Raw genomic sequence first — 16126 nt, 5'->3', positions numbered from 1 at the left:
CCACGGTAGTACCGCGGGCCACCGCGGTAGTACCGCAGGCCCGTGCGGTAGTACCACGGGTCGCGGGCTGAGTGGTGGGTAACGGTTGGAATTGTCCCCCCACTATATAAGGAGGTCTTCTTCTCCAAGAAGACTTACCTCTTCCAACCCTAAGCTCCATTGTTGCTCCAAGCTCCATTTTCGCCCGATCTCTCTCTCTAGCCAATCAAACTTGTTGATTTGCTCGGAATTGGTTGAGAAGGCCCCGATCTACATTTCCACCAGGAGAAATTTGATTCCCCCCACTAATCCCTAGCAGATCTTGTTACTCTTGGGTGTTTGAGCACCCTAGACGGTTGAGGTCATCGCGGAGCCATAGTCCATTGTGGTGAAGCTTCGTGGTGTCGTTGGGAGCCTCCAATTAAGTTGTGAAGATTGCCCCAACCTTGTTTGTAAAGGTCCGGTCGCCGCCTCCAAGGGCACCAATAGTGGAATCACGGCATCTCGCATTGTGTGAGGGCGTGAGGAGAATACGGTGGCCCTAGTGGCTTCTTGGGGAGCATTGTGCCTCCACACCGCTCCAACGGAGACGTACTTTCCTTCAAAAGGAAGGAACTTCAGTAACACATTCTCGTCTTCACCGGCTCCACTCTTGGTTATCTCGCGCCTTTACTTGTGCAAGCTTATTTGTGTTATATCCCTTGCTTGCTTGTGTGTTTGTTGTTGTTGCATCATATAGGTTGCCCACCTAGTTGCATATCCAGACAACCTACTTTGATGCAAAGTTTAATTTGGTAAAGAAAAGCTAAAAATTGTTAGTTGCCTATTCAACCCCCCCTCTAGTCAACTATATCGATCCTTTCAGTAGTTCAGCCTTAGTTATTGAAGGAAGTTTTGATCCAGCTACTTTGGAGGCAGTAGCATGTCGCGAAGCACTATCCTTAGCAGAAGATCTGAATATTATGAATTTTGTAGTTGCTTCAGACTACAGACAGGTGGTCCTGGACATCAATGCGAGATCGCGAGGGCGATATGGGGCAATATTAAGCGAGACAAACCTTAAAGCTTCTTCCTTCCAGTGTAATTTTATTTTTGAGAGTCATGCTGTTAATTATGAAGCACATAGTCTAGCTAAGTTTTCTCTTTCTAGAGGCCCAGGTCCCCATGTTTGGTTTGGTCAGTCCCATGACCAAAGACGCATCCAACATCATGTGGAATTTGATGAATAAAGCGGTGTTTTACCCCTAAAAAAAGCACGGACAATATTACTATAGTAATAAAAATTAAAAATTGCGAATGAACACATCAGTGAACGACCGGCCGACGAAGTAACACGCTGTTGGGCCGGCCCATACGCGCGCTACAAACTCCAACTCAATCTTCAGCGAGACGGATGCTAGGTCACGCAGACGGCAGATTGGAGAGGCCGGTATCCGGCCCAAGCAATGACCTAGTAGAAGTTAGAACCCACTTGGTCGCCACCCGGCGGCACTCCTCCTGTCCGCCGCCACTACGCCGCCCAGCTCCTCAAAGTCGCCGCCCACTTGGTCGCCACCCGGCACTCCTCCTGTCCGCCGCCACTCCGCGCTCAGCTCCTCAAAGTCGCCGGGCTCGAGTTCTTTTTGCTTGTTACTGCGATGGCAGATGGTTGGTCACACGTTAAATCGAAGCCGAAGAGAAAGAATCGGATATCGGATGAGGAGGAGGAGGAAGAGAGGAGGAGGAGGGAGGAGGATGCGGAAGAGAGGAGGAGGAGTCAGGAGGACGAGATGAGGAGGGAGGAGGACAAGAGGAGGAGGGAGGAGGACGCGAGGAGGAGGGAGGAGGACGAGAGGAGGAGGCAGGAGGACGAGAGGAGAGAGGAGGACGATCGGAGGAGGAGGCAGGAGGTTGACGTACTCAACGTGGGAGGACTCAACATTGGGAACCCACAGCCAGTCCAAGACCCGATCTGGGTTAAGGGAAGGTCAATTGCTGAGTTAAAGATGAAGATGAATATTATCAAGGAAGAGGATGCCAAAAAAGACGCTGCTAAGGCAAAAGCGGCCGGGAAGAAAGTGGAGGAGGCAGTTGCTGCAGAGGAATTGGTTCAGCAAGCTAATACAAGATTCTCTTTGGAGTTCGGAGGTTTCCTCGCAACGTAAGCATGCTTGTCCTCACATCTTAATATTTGGCAGTTGACTAACATTAATTACACAGAGGTGGACACATGGCTGTAGAAATGAGTACCGATTTTGGTTTCTTGTTTTTCTGAAACAAAACAAAATGTATTTATTTAATTTGTAGTTTTTGTTGGATCCTTTGTCTTTGTTGTTTGAGTTGCTTATATGGCTCCTTGAGCAGTGTGATTGTGAAGGCAAATAGTGTGATTTTGTAGCTTCTCATGTATTTAAGTTGCCTTTGCTAGATCATGTGGATGTTTTAACACTGCTAGTAATTTAAGAAGTGTTCGATTTTAGCTGTTTTGCAAGAGTAGATGCTTTACTAAGTTTATCATTGGCAAACTCTAGTCAGAAACGGCTTAGCTCAATGGCAATCTGAAGATTGAGTTGGAGTTTGTAGCTTTTAAAGCTAATCAATGTATAAATAGCTCCATGAGAGGTTGCTATTTGCTGTTCACGAGACAAATGAAGATTTTGGATTCGGCTAATCAGTCATTCCCAAAATTGTGCTTGCACTGCTGGGGAGTTTCTACAGATATTACTAGAGTTACAATAGACGATCAGGAGGTGTGCTGACCTGTTTTGACAGCCTGCATGATCCCACTAGTTCCCCTTGCCAACATAAAACATCGGCATTGGTCCCTGCCAGGGTCTTGAGATTTGTTGAGAAAGGACCCCAATGCAGCGAGGAGAGGGAGATTCAAAAATTAGCAACTATTTGATGTTCATAATGCCATTAAAAATCTGCAGTAGTTGGGGAGGACCTTATTAACATTTATTTCTTCCTTTGAATTTGAACTCTGGTAGCAGCGTGAAATGCATTGTTATATGATTATATCTTCTGCTTACCCGGAGCGTTCTTATGGGTCCTGTTTTGGGTAAAAAATTGCGTGCTTCTTTGCACTTGTCTTGAGATTTGATTTCCTATAAACTTAGTTCTTTCTCCAGGGATCCCAAACAAAATCACGTTTACTGCGATTGTCAGTAGTGTGCTCATAGTTAAGTGTTTGTTTCACTCTGTATCCTTAGGGCCTTGTGTGTCTTCTCAATGTTTGTGTGCTATGATTGTGAAACCAATATCTGCAGATGGTAACTGTAATAATTAACTTTCTTAATAACGATGTGCCATGTTTGATTTTATGCTAAACTAATAGTGGAGAAAGCTTATCTTCTTCTATTATCTGGATTAAGTGCTATTAAGTATGCAATTCATGTTGAAAAAAGTGATGGTTTTGGTTGTGTGGTTGTGCACAAGGCTCTCTTGAACAAATTTAGGTGATATTAAGTTATCTGCAATAATATTTGCTTTTAATTATGTACCGCCTTGTGCTATGTCATGGACATAAGATAGTTTGCATTTGATGATCACTAACGATATTAAGCTTCTATCTATGATTAAGTTTTACTTTTAATTATGAACTTGTGCCTCGTGCTATTTATTGGACATTTTGATGATCATTGAAGGTAGATTAGGTCCTGTGCAATAATTAGGATAACCCTTGGTTAATTGCTCTGATGGTTATTTCAGTTTCAAGAAGGAGGATTCTGAAGATTTCCAGTATCCTGCTCAAATTGAGACTATGAAGAGACTAAACTCATATGTTTTGAATGTTGATTTTCTGGATATTTTGTCCGATAAGAAGTACAAGAGCTTGGCTATTCGACTTGGGGAGAGTACTGAATACCTCTGGTTACATCGGGTCATTGCGGAATTCTTGATTGCAAATGGTATGGATAATGAGGATGTCACTGTGTTGACGCAGAAAGTTCCGTTGTCTTTCACCAATTTGCACAGGTAAAGCACACTTGCACTTAGTTTTTCATCTTTGGTTTGGCCATTTCATCTTAGCTCTTAGTTTCTGAAATACAAATGCAATTATATGGATGTTCCTGCTTTATGATTGACATAGTAATTATGTATATCTTTTACTATATCAGATGTGGTTTGGTTCTTTGCTCTTGGATACTAATCGGTCGGATGGACAAGGTCTTTCAATTCAATGCCACTTGAGAAAATACCTGTTTAGACTGTTAGCTTGTGAAGAGCTTATACTAGTGCTACTGCAAGAATTTTAGAACCTCCTATATATTTTAGAGAAGTGTTGCAATGTGCATGGTAGCATTTTTTAGTCAAGGTAGCGTCATATTTGAGTTGCCAACTGCAGCTATGTCTACTTTGTGATCCTTAATTTACAAGGCGACCCTGAAAACATAACTCGCACAATGCAGTTTTGGGTCAAAACAGAAATAACTCAAACCTATGACAGTTGAACGTCTATTCTGTTCTTTAGTTGTAGTGTACTATGTTTCTTCTGTTGGTGTGGCTTTTAATCTATTTTTCCCCACAATCCTGTAACTATTCTTGCACATCTCTTATGCACTGCGAATATTGTCAGAAGATGCATGTTCTTCATTCCTTTCTTATTTTGAAATTGCATTTGTTTCAAATTAATTGCAGTCTCAAGGCTCTAAAGGCTCACATGCGAAGCAAGCCATGTTGGAAAACCACAAAGAACAATGAGAAAACGGTTACTGCACATGGCCGCAAGTCATTCTCGCTACTCATATCGGACGTGCTAAACAAGAACAAAGAAAACATAAGTTACAACGGCAAGTTCAACGAGGATGACATCCTTCTTGGAGAGACTTTTTGTTGGATATACAGCCAGCAGTTAGAGAATCAACCCACTCAGCTATGTTGCAGATCTCAGCTCCATTTGGACTGTCATGGAACCTTTCTATGAGCTTAGTGTGGGTAGTGAAACTTATCCCCAGAACTTAACTGAACTCATGGACAGTCTCCTTTTGTTGGGTATTCCCATCTCTGAAGTCAGAAGTGAAGAATATATCGATTTCATGATGCATCATCCCTCAATTGCTTCATCGATAGCAAAGCGTACTTTTATTACAGAGCTGCGTAGAGCAGTGCGGGATGAAGGGCTTGAGAATGAACCATTCTTATCACGCATACCAATTGGTGCATGGCAAGAGTGGGCAAAGAAGTGGTCAAAGAACAGGTGGACTGAACCATTCAAAGATTAACTTTCTCCTGTCCTAAGAGGCGTTTACTGGTATGATCCCAATGTTGGCGAGAGCACCTCAAAGGGTCAGCAAGGCCCAGCCAAGACCGCTGGTAAAGGCCAGTTAACTTCCATCCCCAAAGGGCTTCCACAAGTCAAGAAGATCAGCGCCAAGGGTGTGGCAACTTCCAGCCAGGAAAGGAAGGAAATGTATCCCAATACAGTATGGGGCATGCTTGACTACAAAAGATGTGTCATTGAGCATGGAAAGAAGCATGGTGAAGGCGAGTTTGTCTATGAAAGTGCGAGCTCTGTGGAAATCCACGCCTCAGGGCATTTCTTAGGGCTCCTTGCTTACCTCATGTACACGATGTCGAAGAACGATCTTTTTCGAAGAGGCAGTCGGTAAAATTTTCCCATATGTACTTCATTTATTGCCTTTCCTTAGTTTCAATGTATTTCAGCCCCCCCCCCCCCCCCCCCCCTTTATTAGTGTATCTTACTCTCACTCTCTCTCAGGTTTGCATCTCTCTTCGAAACGTACAAAACATTGTTTGGGGCTGCTGATGATTAGAAGAGCTATGGTGAGCATAGGATTGGGAAAGGTATGCATGATTCTTAGTTGTTTGTACAGTTTATTCTGATAGTCTGTATAGCTGCAAGGTCATAGCAGCAGCGAGTTTTTTACATACTTTTGTTTGTTTTCAATTGTCAGACTGATCAGGATAGGTGCCTTGATCTAACCAGAGAAGACTCATTAGAGGAGGAAATCTGGACTGGATGAAGCTTGATGTCATAACACTGATCTGTTTTTCTTACTAATTAGCTTATGAGGACCTATCAGAGGCTACCTATAGTACTCCCTCCGTCTCATAATATAAGAGCGTTTGTATCGGCATGCTGGCCGCTTTGCTGACATTACATTCCAACTAGGATTTATCATAGAGTCGAGTTATTAGTTCCTTGTCTTTGTTGATGCACTCGACTTTTCCACTCATCAGTCTAGCATTTCGGTCCATTATTTTGTTGCTGTGTTAGTGCGTGTTAAACTGTTAATGCTCACCAGTTGCATATAGCTTAGGCTGCGTTTGGTTAGTGGGATAGATTTAGGTGGTTGTGGGTATCCCCATCCAACGTGCTAAGAATAGCCATTTTTTGTGTTTGGTTGAAAGGATGAGAAATCTACTACTCCCTCCGTTCCTAAATATAAGTCTTTGAAGAGATTTCATTATGGACTACATACGGAGCAAAATGAGTGAATCATACTCTAAAATGCATTTATATACATACATATGTGGTCTATAGTGAAATCTCTACAAAAACTTATACTGTACTCCCTCTGTCTGAAAATACTTCTCGAAGAAATGAATGTATCTAGACATTTTAGTTTTAGATATATCCATTTTGATTCATTTCTCCGACAAGTATTTCCGAACGAAGGGAGTATTTAGAAACGGAGGAAGTATATAACACTAAGCTGCCAAGCTCCGTGGGGTAAATCGATCCAGAATCGATTGAGGCCAATCGATTTCGCTGCGAGCCATCGATTTTGACTCGGTCGTTTGCGACCAAATCTAACAGCGTCGGTACCTTGGCCAAGCCGCCCTCTCCCCTGCTCGTTCCATTCCCCTCGCCCTATCGCTCGCCGTCCTATATCCTCGGCCCACGACCCCGATAGCCCCGGATCCAGGCGTCGTCCCTTGGCTCGGCGGGCGTCCTTTCCTTGTTCGTCTTACGGCAGCGCTGGTGGGGCCGACGGGCATGGTCGAGTGCATCAGTGCGCGGGAATCCAGCCGCAGGCTGTGTGAAGGGTCGCCGGCGGGCGCGAGGCTGCCGCCGCCCTCTACTAAGAGCATCTCCAGCCGCGCCTTCAGAACGGCCTTCCCAGGCTTTTTTTCGTGCCGGCGCTGAAAAAAGGCCCAGTCGCGCCCTCAGGAGCTCGATTTTCGCCGGCCTGGGCCGAAATCAGCGCCGGCGGACACAGGCCGAACCCGGCGCGCTGGGGGGCGCCGGGGCGAGTGGTTTTGGCGCGAAACAGCCGCGGGCCCCTGAGTCAGCGAGACGAGCGCTTCGTCGCCCCCATCGCCTCAGTTTCCGCGGGAATCAATGCCAAGGCTGCCGCCGCCGGTCAGCCTTGCCATTGATTCCTCACGGGCGGCGCGGCGACGCCTCCCCTCCCGCCACGCTTACACACGGATGCGGCTATATAAGCCGGCGCCCTCCCTCGCCTCAGGCCACACCAGCCCTCGCCGCCGAGCCCTCTTCCTCTCCCTCTGCCGTGCACCGCCGCCGCCGAGCCCTCCCTCTCCCTCTCCCCATGCGCCGCCTCCGAGCCCTCCCTCCCCCAATGGCCGAACGCTTCCCCGGCGACGAGGCGGCGGTCAACGGCTTCGGCCGCCGCTCGCTCTGCGAACATGAGTCGTGGCTCCTGTTCGAGGCCAATATCCCGGCGCCGCCGGACATGCGCGCCGGGCCGTCGGTGTGGCGGCTCAGCAACGGGGGAGTGCCCGTTCCACCGTTGCCCGACGCCGCGGCGCGGACAGCCTATTTCGCCGACGAGATCGAGGTCGCGTGCGCCTCCCTCACCGATGAGCAGCGCACCCTCCCCCAGTACGCCGCCGACAACCACTCGGCATGGGCGGCGTACTTCGAGTGCCGTCAGGAGCTGTAGCGACAAGACCTCAAACAGTCTGATCTCTATGCATCAGTGTCATTCCTGGATCGGTAATGCTGACACGCACAGTACTTGAAGGATTTATAACAGAGTAGCAATCACACACTTATTACAACGAATGTCTCAAAAGAGAACTTATTACAATAAATATGGCTTAAAGCCATCTAATAACGATAACATCGGAATGCTTGGAAGATAAAGCGAGTCCATCAACTCCAACGGCATCACTGAATGAAAGATCACGACCTAAGGCACCTTACTCGTCGTCTGAAAAGTCTGCAACATGAACGTTGCAGCCCGAAAATGGGTCAGCACATGGAATATGCTGGCAAAGTAACACAAGAGAGTAATGAACAGAATAATGCTATCACTACATGCAAATATGGCTGGTGGAAAGCTCTATGGTTACAGTTTTGCATAAAGCCAATTTTTCCCTACAACAAAGGAATAAATTTATTTAACTATCATGGTGGTTGTTAAACATTGAGAAGGTAATCCCGCTCTCAATCCCAATTAAGCATCATCATTAAACCCAATCTAATTAAATTAAAGAGTGATGAGATCCATATGATAATCCAAGAACCAGATACTCAAGATGTCCATAACCGGGGACACGGCTAACCATGATTAGTTTGTACACTCTGCAGAGGTTTGCACACTTTTCCCCACAAGACTCGATCTCCTCCGTTAGATTTCTCGCACTACATGGTGTTTGAAAAACGGATGACCGAGACACAGTCTTTCAGAAGCGTTAGCACCTTACAATGGGTAGACAGTACCACCTACATCCCCTACATCTGCTAGTCTATCACTGTAAGAGTTCACATGACTTAATCAACTATGCTAGAGCCCATAATAGCTTGTGGATGCACACGGAAGTTTCTAGCATGAATAATCTTATGATCCCTTTGAGCCTGGGTGGCGGTCCATAGGAGAATCACACGGTACCCCGGGATTTCCAAAAAAGACAGACAACACTGGGTTCCCCAGGTGCCTCAATCCACCCAGATGTATATTAAAGTAGCCACCTTAAGTTGAACCATTAATTAACAAAACTCACATCTGTCATGAATTCACTCAAACCCAATCCACGTCTACTAGCATAGCATAGCAATATAAACAACGTAGAAGTAACTCCCAAGGGTTTGATAATAAACAAGTAATAGGTACTACCTCAACTACTTCCCAAAACCCACAAATTAATCAGATCCTAACTATGCAATTGTTTGAGGATTGATCTAATGCAATAAAACTGGGTAGTAGGGAGGTATGATCAAAGTGTTACTTGCCTTGCTGATGATCCGTGAAACCTAGAGACTCGCAGTAGCACGCTTCGCACTCCGGGTACTCTAGCGCAAACAAACAAACATACAATAAGCACTCAACTAGAAGCACGGGTAAAACTCAAATAAGAGATATAACCAGAAAGTTCAACTTAAGAGCTCCGGTTTGCAAAAAGAATCAAATCAAACGAAGTAACAAAACTCAAACGGCGAAAGAAACAAGCTTCATTTACTAATCTGGACTTAAGTCAAATTTTAGAGTAGCAAAATCATGTTTAAGTTGGTTAAACAGAAAGAGGGTTTCGAGACAAAACTCTAGGCGCTTGAATCCCTTGATTCCGATAAACGAGCGAAAAGATAAACTAAAACAAAAATTAGGGCAGAAATCGCGATCGAAAATAATCGCGGAAAAACCCTGGAAAAAGAGAAAACTGACGAACAGGCTAACGAACGAACGTCCGCTGTCTGCGGCTAAACGGTGAATAGCGTTCGCTAAAAGCGAACGAACGAGCGGACGCTCGCTAAATAATTAAACTGAAAAAAACGAACCAGATCTGAAAAAAAAACAGATCTAGGGTTTTGAAAAAAAAACGAACGGTTTTTCAGGGAAAACTGACGAACGGCGAGACGGCGGTGGCGGCTACCTCCGGCGGTGGTCCGGCGAGCGAGGCGGCGGGCTCCGGCGGGGACGGGGTCTCCGGCGGCGGTGACGACGGGGTGCGGGGTGGCGGTGAGGCGACGACGGCGGCTCGCGGGTGGCGGCGCGGATCGGAGGCGGCAGCGTCGGTGGCGGGTGGTGGTGGTGGCGGCGGGGCGGGGTATATAAGGAGGGGGGGCGGCGGCTTGGGGAAGGGGGCGAGGAGGAGGAGTCCTCCCCGGACTCGGCGGCGGCGGCGGCGTGCTCCGGCCGGACTCCGGCTCGGAGTTGGTCGGGCGGAGGCGGGGCGAGACCGGCCCGGCTCGGCTCGGCTGGGCTGCTGGCCCAGTCGGGCGTGCACAATTTTTTTTTAAAACAAGATCCCGCCGAAAATAAATCCTAGAAAAATAAATAAAAATCTAAAAATGCCAAAACAAATTTTCACCATCTAAATAAAATATTTAGAACGAGATGAACATTTTTTGACCTAAAATGCAACTTTGAAAACATGCAATTTTTTCCTAATTCAAATAAAATTGCAATAAACTCCAAATAAAATATTAAAATGATTTTAATATTTTTCCTTTAATATTTCATTTATTTTGGAGAAGTTACTTTATCTCCCCTCATATATTTTTATGTTTGAAATATTAGAAAAGAAAATTATCAAAACCATTTGATCCTCTTTTCAAAATTTGAGAAAACTCAAATTTGAAAATAACGAAATCCCCAACTCTCTCCGTGGGTCCTTGAGTTGCGTAGAATTTCTAGGATCAAGCCAAAATGCAATAAAATATGATATGCAAATGATGATCTAATGTATAACATTCCAAATTGAAAATTTGGGATGTTACAGGAGCAGAGGCTGGCGTCCACCAACGGGACGCCGGTGGTGGGCGGCAGACAGAACAGTGAGGGCCGCCGCGTTTGGTGGGGCATCCCCGGCCGCACGCTCGGCGGCGTGTTGGCGCATCTTGAGGGTGGCAACGAGCCGCCACTGACATACCCTCCCCCGGTGGCCCCGGCCCCGGCCCGCCGCCAACGCGCCGGGCAATGGCTGCCCAGGAGGTTCGTCTCTTCCTTATCTTTTCTCCTTGTCGTGATCTTCTTCCCATTCCTTTGGCTCTCCGGCGCTGCTCGGCGTCAAGGTCGAGCGCGCGGCGGAGACGCCGCTCGGCCGGCGCACTCGCAGCGCCGGCATCGTCATCAACGAAGGCGGCCGGCGCGCCCCCTCGTCGGCTCCTCCGCGGTTCGTCAAGCCGAAGACGGAGCCCGGGCTCGCGACGGTGAAAACGGAGCCGGGGCTCCCCGCCGTGAAGACGGAGCCCGTCGAGGTGGCGCTCGACAACGATGCGGCCCTGGAATGGGTGCGCAAAGACTTCCTCAGGATGCAGAGGGAGCGCCAGGTCGCCGAACTGCGGCGCTTCGAGCAGCGCCGCCGGGGTCGCGAAGAAGGAGGAGTCGGTCGTCCTCGACGACAGCGACGACGACGCGCCGCCGGCACCTGTCCGCCATGGCGACGCGGGGCAGGGGTGCAGCCGGGACGGCCGCGTGAAGGAGGAGAAGGCCGACGGCGACGACGGCGGCGAGGACGGCGACTACTCCGCATTTAGCGATTTCTTTTTTTAGTTATATTTGTTATGTAAACGCGTCGCGAACATGTAATATATGCCAAAGTTTGCCGAAATTTAGACTTGTTTAACCGAACTTCGCCGAACTTTTTTTTCGAAAAAAAATAGACGCGCCTGGGGCGGCCCTGGGGGCGGCGACTGAGGGCAACTCGCCCCCAGGCCGTTTTTTTGCGCCGGCTCGCCCAGGTGGCGATTTTAGGCGCCCCCTCGGGGGCCTCTAAAGTCCGATCACTCCACGAGCTCACCCCGCCGCCACACAAAATGGAAGGGTGTAGCGCGTCGACGGGAAGGGGTGGCGGAGTAGCCATGGATTTCCCCGTGGATCCGGTTTGCAGGTTAGCCTATTTACCCTGTCACGTTAATTGACGCGTCGTTGGATAAACTACTGATTTGCAGTGTTCAGCAAGTCACTCTGCTCATATTTCCGTACTTGGTAGAGCACACGGGCTTGGATCCCAGTGAATACATACTGAACTGTCATTTGGTACTATGTGTGGTGTTTTGGATGTGCAATTTTCTCACCATCCATGCTGTCAGTAGGTTGTACTTTCTAAATCGAAGCATGTACTGAAATTTAAGCTGTTGCCCGAAGAGTAACTGCAGGTTATTATTTCTAAATTAACGGCCTTGATGGATTACTGTTTAGAGAAAAGTGACGCTAAATGAAATCGTATGATTCGAGTAGGCTGGGTGTAAGAGATTGGCTGTTTTATGTGATCGTAAGCACATCCAGCATGGCTGAGCCATTGGTGGACAATGATGAACAGATTTGTAGAAGCGTAACCTCAATTACTTTAGTAAAACTTAGGGGTGCACTGCGTTGGATTTGTAATTTTACTTCAATTCGAGCTGCTCTTCTTCCTCAGTGATAGAAGAACCTGAATGTTGTGCTCTTGGGGGCTATGATCCAACACTGTTCACTAATTGAGACGTTTAGCTTGTGTGTACCACCCCTAGGGTTCAAGTAGAATTGATGAGTAATTCCAATGAAAATTCATGTAGGTAGTAAGCTATTTTTTCTGAATGTTCCTATAACATCAATACCGGATCACTGATGGTCGTTACAAAAGGCTGCTTATAACTTTGACATTAATTATATTTGGCAAAATAACAGGATCAGGGTGGGTTTCAATCCTCTAGAACGGGCACCACGTGCAAGCAACAGTGAAGCAAAAACGGTCCGGGTAAAGGTTGAAAGGCCAAAACCGTAGATGACATATGGGTGCTGCACCGCCACATTTATGGATCACAGACATGGGCCATGGGTGCTGTTCAATAATGTTATCAGTAGCACCAATACTTGCAGATATACGTAGATCTCTCTGACGACCATCAGTCAGGATAATGCTAGCATATAGTCCTACGAGCCATATCGAATTTTCATGATTCATGGGGAAATATATTTGTGTTTGAATGTTTGAGACTGCATCAGATAATGGTTCTCATATTTAAAGCCCATGTTGCTATGAATTTTGTACAAATTTAGACTTGTTCTCTGCGATCATTTCTGAAATCAATTCTAGCTCAGTTTCTTACTTATAGCTCTCTAACGTTTCTAAGATGCTGTGAGTTTTGTACAGATTTGCCGAAGAGACGGGCGAGGACACCGAGCTAGGGAGAGGTGTTGCCGTTTCCCGTGTACTGCCTGGAGAAGTCACCTGAGGGTGGGCTTGTTTAGGCGTTGGTGTTGCCACCGTGGGTTTTGCGATGGTCAAAGACCAGTGCATCTCACCACATCCAGATCAACAACCTTGCTTCATCATGAGCTAATTCCTCTCAGTTCCAGTTCATTTAAGCGGTTTCTTCTACTACTAATACTAGATGACCAGTTGCACCGATGGCGCAAAAGTCGAGAGCAAGCCAAGTATTGAAAGAGTACACATAAAAATATTTAGAGACAAATGAGTTGGTCGCGAGATCTTATGGGTTTCACCTCTAGCCTACCCCAACTTGTTTGGGACTAAAGGCTTTGTTGTTGTTGTATTTAAACATATGAATTTTTTTTTGCTGCTGGCAATGTCATGATTTTCTCTAACCAGTGTAAATATATATAAATAGTCTTCTGAAAATATTAGTAGAAGGCAGTTGATTACATATATATAACATGTGATCACAAACTTCTTTTGACCACAGAGACAATAATGAGGTCTAAAGTGTACATGCAGTATCATACACGAATGGAAATCTAAAGGCTATACATATCTTGCTCAGAGCAACGCCAAAAGGGGAAAGATACTGGATCGATTGATACGAAATAAAAGGTGGTTGCTGTTGGTTAGGACATATAGACTGAAGGTCACCAGAAACTATCGTATGTAGTCTTCAGGCGCTGCTCTAACTTCATGCCAATATAGCATAACCTCTGCGTCAATTCTTCAATGCTTGGATTAGCGACTACTTTAGTTCTTTCGATAAAAGGGTTTTACACCAGTAGTAGCACCCCTAAGATTAGCAAGTTTCGAGCAAAAGGATCACATGAGAATCACATATCTGTATCCTATATGAAGAGAAACAGAAACCCAACAAGATGATATAAAGAAACAGAGGTATCAAAACTGTAATTGCTATAAGAACAGAAGCTTGATTGCACAGGGTTTCTTATTGCTATAAGAACGGAAGCTTGATTATAGTGTGATAAAAATAACAAGCACATAAAGATTGGACACAACAAAAAGAACACAACATAAATAAGCAGTAGATGTACCGAATCTTAATACATAGCTAATTTAACTATGTGGCTAATTAGTTTGCATGTAGGAAGCAAGTTACATTTGATGCAACAGGAAGAGTTGCATGTATATGCAACAGAAAAATAAATAAAACATATATTAGATTTGAAGGTAAAATGATGTTTTATTGGGCCTATGATCAATTTGAATATATCTGTGGCAGAAAAGATAGTTTGATCAAATAACATAACATGCATCGTGTGAAGAAGAAAGCATTTTTGAGAGCCACAAAGAAGGATGCTTTGGTTGTCAAAGAAGACAAGGTAAAGGAAGAACAAGAGGCGGCATGCCATATCTTATGTTGAACTGGTTGGATGTAACAGACTACGAGTCTTTACCTCTTGGCTTTAGCCTGTTCAGCAAGAATGTTCTTTGGCTCTTCAGTAGCTGTAACTTCAGTTTCCCGACCAACCTGTTTAGTTTTCTGCTATTAAATATCATTGTACAGGAAGCATGGTTTGTGCAAAATAGGAAATGTATTTGCATATAAAACATAGGCATGGACACTTGACACAGCTTAGGTACTCTCTCATTGGTAGGCACTAAAGATAGAACACGCTCGTTTATTTTTTCAGCTACTTGGTTCATTGGTGTTAGGATTGCTCTTTCTTTTAGATAATCAACGTCAGAATACCTAGTAGGAACATCTTTGTATACAGCCTGAACAATGGCATCGATTTTGTCACCATCAGTGTGTAATTAAAGCTCATCAGGGATGGTTATCCAAGATGGATCTGACTCCCCCTCACGGGCAACAGCAGGCGACAAGAAATTAATGAACAACAACAAGATTCAGACAAACAAGCAGAAGCATTAAAGCAGTGCACAGGAGCATTAAAGCATATGTTATCTTAACATTGTGGAAATTGTGCATAAGGCCTGAAGACTGAATCAATTCAGCATTATTGGTCAACTCCTACTGTTGATATATTTTAATTTTTTCCGATACATCTGGTCTCAGCAGCTACTAAAAGAATTGGTTCAAATAACTCGATATGAGCATTCTAGATTATCAAACCTTTTGAAATTTCTTTCTTGTCACATCTTTAATGACCAAGATCAAAGAAAAATAGACTGCACACAAACCATAGCAACAACCAACATTTAGTTTGGACCAGACAAACTATATTGGATGGTATGTGAGTTAGACTGACGAATAGAGATATGCTGATAAAATGTTTAACCAAACCACAGACATGAAGACCATCTTTCTAAATAAAAAAGGGCAGCTACAATTGTGTGTGTTAAATAGAAACGATAATAGCTCATATAGGCTGAGAAATAGCATAAAAACTCTTAAATCGGGACCAGGGCCGATTCATCAAGAACCAAAACAAATTAGCCATCATGAATTGATGATACTTGGGGTAGCTCATCCAAATGAAACTAAATTCAACAACCGTTATTCAGTTTCAAAGAAAACACTACATATTCAGTTCCAAGTGGACTCGGCACGCATTGACTGAAAAATAGCTCATGTGCCAAGATAGTAAATGAAGGAAATATGCCCTAGAGGCAATAATAAAGTTGTTATTTTATATTTTCTTGTATCATGATAAATGTTTATTATTCATGTTAGAATTGTATTGACCGGAAACTTGATACATGTGTGGATACATAGACAAAACACCGTGTCCCTAGTAAGCCTCTACTAGACTAGCTCGTTAATCAGAGATGGTTAAGTTTCCTAACCATAGACATGTGTTGTCATTTGATAACGGGATCACATCATTAGGAGAATGATGTGATTGACAAGACCCATCCGTTAGCTTAGCATATTGATCGTTAAGTTTTATTGCTATTGCTTTCTTCATGTCAAATACATATTCCTTCAACTATGAGATTATGCAACTCCCAGATACCGGAGGAAAGCCTTGTGTGCTATCGAACGTCACAACGTAACTGGGTGATTATAAAGATGCTCTACAAGTATCTCCAAAGGTGTTTGTTGGGTTGGCATAGATCGAGATTAGGATTTGTCACTCCGAGTATCGGAGAGGTATCTCTGGGC

The 16126-nt window shown here is 45.1% G+C and overlaps 1 protein-coding gene across 2 annotated transcripts; it reads left to right on the top strand.

Annotated features, from left to right (window-relative positions):
• Positions 1 to 1421: 1421 nt before the first annotated feature.
• LOC109731646 (uncharacterized) lies at positions 1422 to 11721 on the top strand. Of its 2 annotated transcripts, XM_020290815.4 has the most exons (5): positions 1430 to 2119; positions 3670 to 3936; positions 4600 to 5566; positions 5681 to 5766; positions 5877 to 6182. In XM_020290815.4, exons 1-3 carry the CDS (start codon positions 1617 to 1619, stop codon positions 4883 to 4885), a joined length of 1056 nt encoding a protein of 351 aa, XP_020146404.1. In that variant the 5' UTR covers positions 1430 to 1616; the 3' UTR covers positions 4886 to 5566; positions 5681 to 5766; positions 5877 to 6182. The 2 variants fall into 2 exon arrangements, with proteins under 2 accessions (XP_040243315.1, XP_020146404.1); XM_040387381.3 differs by lacking the exons at positions 4600 to 5566; positions 5681 to 5766; positions 5877 to 6182 and adding an exon at positions 10612 to 11721 and having other exon boundaries at positions 1422 to 2119.
• The last annotated feature ends 4405 nt before the right edge of the window (positions 11722 to 16126 follow it).

The sequence above is a fragment of the Aegilops tauschii genome, chromosome 4 (assembly GCF_002575655.3).
Source record: "Aegilops tauschii subsp. strangulata cultivar AL8/78 chromosome 4, Aet v6.0, whole genome shotgun sequence".
NCBI lineage: Eukaryota > Viridiplantae > Streptophyta > Magnoliopsida > Poales > Poaceae > Aegilops > Aegilops tauschii.
The sequence above is the reverse complement of the archived record's forward strand: the minus strand, read 5'-3'. Positions and strand labels throughout refer to the sequence as shown.